The 4027-nt window shown below is 46.1% G+C and overlaps 1 protein-coding gene across 3 annotated transcripts in view; it reads right to left on the bottom strand.

The window, feature by feature from the left end:
• Positions 1-4027, bottom strand: part of cadm4 (cell adhesion molecule 4) — a 139227-nt gene continuing 135200 nt past the window's right edge. For all 3 annotated transcript variants that reach the window (XM_076280026.1, XM_076280025.1, XM_076280027.1), the window contains one exon: positions 1-1957. In XM_076280026.1, the coding sequence (XP_076136141.1) occupies positions 1845-1957 (113 nt within the window). In that variant the 3' untranslated portion in view covers positions 1-1844. The remainder of the gene's footprint in view (positions 1958-4027) is intronic.

Here is a 4027-nt window from a genome sequence, read left to right as displayed (position 1 = left end):
TTATTTTTGAAGAGGTTTTTTATTTTGTCGTGCTTTGTTCCTTTTCCTAAAAGAAATACAGTTAGCTATATCAACAGCGACACATGGACTATAAAATAAACAAGAGTGAAAAACAGCATAGAAGAGACAAATAGGCACAGAGACAGAGAGAGAGACAGAAGAATGACGGAGAGAGAAGATAGAGGAGACAGCTGTTCCTATATAGAAAACATAAAATGTGGCGTACATTTTTTTGTAACATTTACAATAATAATAACAGTAATAATAATAACAACAATAACAACAATCATAATTGTCCAAATAATAATTAATTAATAAAAAAATCAATAAGACTTCAGTATTTCATGTTTTTCATGAAGACAAAATGATACATATTTTTTTTTCAGATTTTCATTTTTTACTTAAAGATCACTTAACAGTATTTGTTCAGTACTTTATTCTCTAAGCTAATATTGTGTTAGTATGGTAACTCTTGGTAATGGTAATGCGTTCAGTAGTAAATCATCTTTTTTTTTCTTGTCTTAAAAGTTTCATTTAATTTACTTTGTTGACTTTTTTATACAAACAATGACATAGATGTGTGCGTGTGTGTGTGTGTTTGTGTACACATGTCTGTATTGTAGCATTCAAAAAAATATCCCGCTTTTCTTCGGCTGTAACCTCTCTACCATTTGCTATCATTCTGTTCCTGTATAATCACTCATCCCCACCGACCACACATACTCACCCCCCCCCCTCCCAACCCCCCTCCCCACACCCCCACACACCTAATGCTGCCAATGACATTTTACAATAATAATTAAGCTTTTCTTTTAAGTCTTTCTGTACTCCATGTACATTCATTTCCCATTCAAATAGAACAAATGTAACCCCGCGTAATTATTAACAAACAATAGGAGAGAGATGGAAGGCAAAGACAGACAGCCGAGCAGAGGGAGCCAGAGGAGGGAGCCGGGGAGAGAGAGAGAGAAGAGAAGAGAGAAGAGAAGAGAGAGAGAGAGCTGAGAAGAGAGAGAGAGAGCGGAGAAGAGAAAGGGAAATGGTAAATTAAAATTTAGCAAGGTGTCTTTCTGCGGCATGGCTAAACCCAGTGCCAGGACAGACTTCTGAGGTCTGTGCTCCGATGCAGTAGGTAATGCAGGGTCTGTCTTTTGTGTGTGTGTGGAGTGGAGGGGGGGGGGGGGGGGGGGGGTGTGAATACTTGATGAGGACTGTTGCGTTGCAATCGCTACTGTCATCACAGAATTATATATAAGGGTTAGAAAGCAGAGCGGAGATGCTTTGGCAATTTAAAAGTATTTCAATTTTCTCATGCTGGGCACTCAATACCTCATAACCTTGCCTGCCTTTCCCCGCTGCGGCTGTCTGAGCGAGTTATGGATCAGGGCCTTTCCCCGCTCCCTCTTTTCTTTTACTCTTGGCGCAGGCTCACGGGCAGCCATCTACGCGTCCATCTCTTTTGCTAAACACAAATTGCATTGGAATAGTTTGTGCGCCAATGTCCATCTCCGGTATAATAAGTATGATTACATCTTTTCTTCTGCCTCTCCATCTCGCACACTCTCTTGCTCATTCTCGCCTCTGCACCCCTCTATCCCTGTGTTCTCTACGCCCCTTGTGCCTCCATTACCCCCATCATCCCTCCTTCCTTCCCTCCCTCCCTCCCTCCCTCCCTCCCTTTCCTTCCCCTCCATCTTGTATGGCAGAACCATGTGAAATTGCTGGGGTTGTCAGGGCGACCATTCATCGGGTCTGGAGGTGTGTGTGGAGTGTGTGTGTGTGTGTGTATGTGTGTGTTCTGTGGTGTGTTATAGTCGTTGTGGGCGAGGACTCTGCCGGGACCTCTACAGTAAATATTCCTTCTTGGTGCCGTCCCTTGTGTCGTTGCCATTGAGAAAGGCCTCCTGGACCTCGCCGTGCTCGTCCAGACCGCTGGCCTCATGGGTGAGATAGGAACCTATGGAGAGAGAGGGAGACAGGGCAGGGCAAGAGAGAGAGAGAGAGAGAGGGAGACAGGGCAGGGCAAGAGAGAGAGAGAGAGAGAGAGAGAGAGAGAGAGGGAGACAGGGCAGGGCAAGAGAGAGAGAGAGAGAGAGAGAGAGAGAGAGAGAGAGAGAGACAGGGCAGGGCAAGAGAGAGAGAGAGGGAGAGAGACAGAGGGCAGGGCAAGAGAGAGAGAGAGAGAGAGAGAGAGAGAGAGAGAGAGGGGCAGGGCAAGAGAGAGAGAGAGAGAGAGAGAGAGAGAGAGAGAGGGCAGGGCAAGAGAGAGAGAGAGAGGGAGACAGGGCAAGAGAGAGAGAGAGGGAGACAGGGCAAGAGAGAGAGAGAGAGACAGGGCAAGAGAGAGAGAGAGAGACAGGGCAGGGCAAGAGAGAGAGAGAGAGAGAGGGAGACAGGGCAGGGCAAGAGAGAGAGAGAGAGAGAGAGAGAGAGAGAGAGAGAGAGAGAGAGAGGGCAGGGCAAGAGAGAGAGAGGGAGAGACAGGGCAAGAGAGAGAGAGAGACAGGGCAGGGCAAGAGAGAGAGAGAGAGAGACAGGGCAGGGCAAGAGAGAGAGAGAGAGAGAGAACCAGAGAGATGGGCAGGTAGAGAGATAGATAGATAGAAAGAGGGGAGAGAAAAAAAGTGGAAATAAAGATGTAGGTAGAGAAAGTATACAGCAGGTAAATGGGGGAAAGTATACAGCAGGTAAATGGGGGAAAGTATACAGCAGGTAAATGGGTGAAAGAGAAGAGAGAGAGAGAGAGAGGAAGACATGTTAGATGCCCATTTGTTTCACAGCTTTGACAAAATCAATGCAGCACTCCAACAGTGTGTGAGGAGTGGCTGAGGGAGAGAGGCAGAGAGAGAGAGTGCCAAAGTTAGATCAAGGTCAAGTATCAGTCAAGGTAAAACCAGCAATTTTTCTAAATTCCCTATTCAATTGTGCAGCAGGTGCAGACTCTTGAAAAAAAAACAAAAAAAACACTAATTAACTCACTGAATAATTCCCTCTTGCAAGGCATTCTGTAGGAGTCAGCAATCCGATACTGTATAACCTTTTCATTCAGCTAATCATGCTGAGACACTCTTGCGCTCATGACACTTGCACCTGCAATCACGAGTTGAGAGGAATGTATAATGAGAAAATCAATCTCCTCGTTTGCTGTGCATTTGCTTGGCCGAAACCGGGATCCTGTAACATTCTAAACTAGAACGGCACTCTGTGGACATGCCTCTGACCCTTCATCAAGAAGGTTATGTTTTCACACATGACCACTTGCTTGTTTATTTAATGGTTGGTTTGTGAGCAAGAATACGCAAAAACCTGGTGGAAAGGTGTCACATGGGCCAATGAAGAACCGAGCGAATTTTGGAAAATGAGATTAAGTTTGTGCAAGTGTTCCATCATGCATTCCACATCTCACAACGTTGGCAAACATGACATTTATGCTGGTCCCCCATGAGTCGGATCAGCTCCAAAGTTGGCTCTTCTTTGGTCCAATACACACCTTTCTGCCAAGTTTTATGAAAATCAGGCCAGTAATTTAGTATTTGCACAATAAATCAACCAGCCAAACCAACCAACCAACAAACCAACTGACACTAATGGAAACATACATAACCTCCTTGGCAGAGGTAACACATTAGGAGGGAGTCTAGGGTTCAACACATGCTGATCTAAATCTGCCACCAACCAACCTCACTACCCCCAACCCCCCCCCCCCCACCCCACACACACACACACACACACACACACAAACACACACCCCATCCTATCCTAATCAACAGAGATGGGAGTGATTAATCACTGGCCCAGCCAAATCAAGGTTAGACACGCACGCCTCAAGTTTTTCTTTTTTTCTTGTTGGGGTTGAGAGGCAGAGTAAATGTCCGTGACTGTGATAGACAGTGGAGCCAACTCTGGATAAGAGCCCTTCCTTGCCCTGGCTCAGAGGCCGACACCCCCAAGTCACTCTTCCCGCTAGTATCGACAGCGGTTGGGGGGACCGGGGGAGTGTGCAGGGGGGATGTTCCAGGGAGGTGGC

The sequence above is a fragment of the Alosa pseudoharengus genome, unplaced genomic scaffold, assembly GCF_046254945.1.
Source record: "Alosa pseudoharengus isolate Yale_2024_CS ecotype anadromous, Long Island Sound unplaced genomic scaffold, YU_APseudo_1.1 YU_APseudo_1.1_scf_12, whole genome shotgun sequence".
Lineage (NCBI taxonomy): Eukaryota > Metazoa > Chordata > Actinopteri > Clupeiformes > Clupeidae > Alosa > Alosa pseudoharengus.
This window is presented reverse-complemented; position numbering and strand designations above follow the sequence as displayed.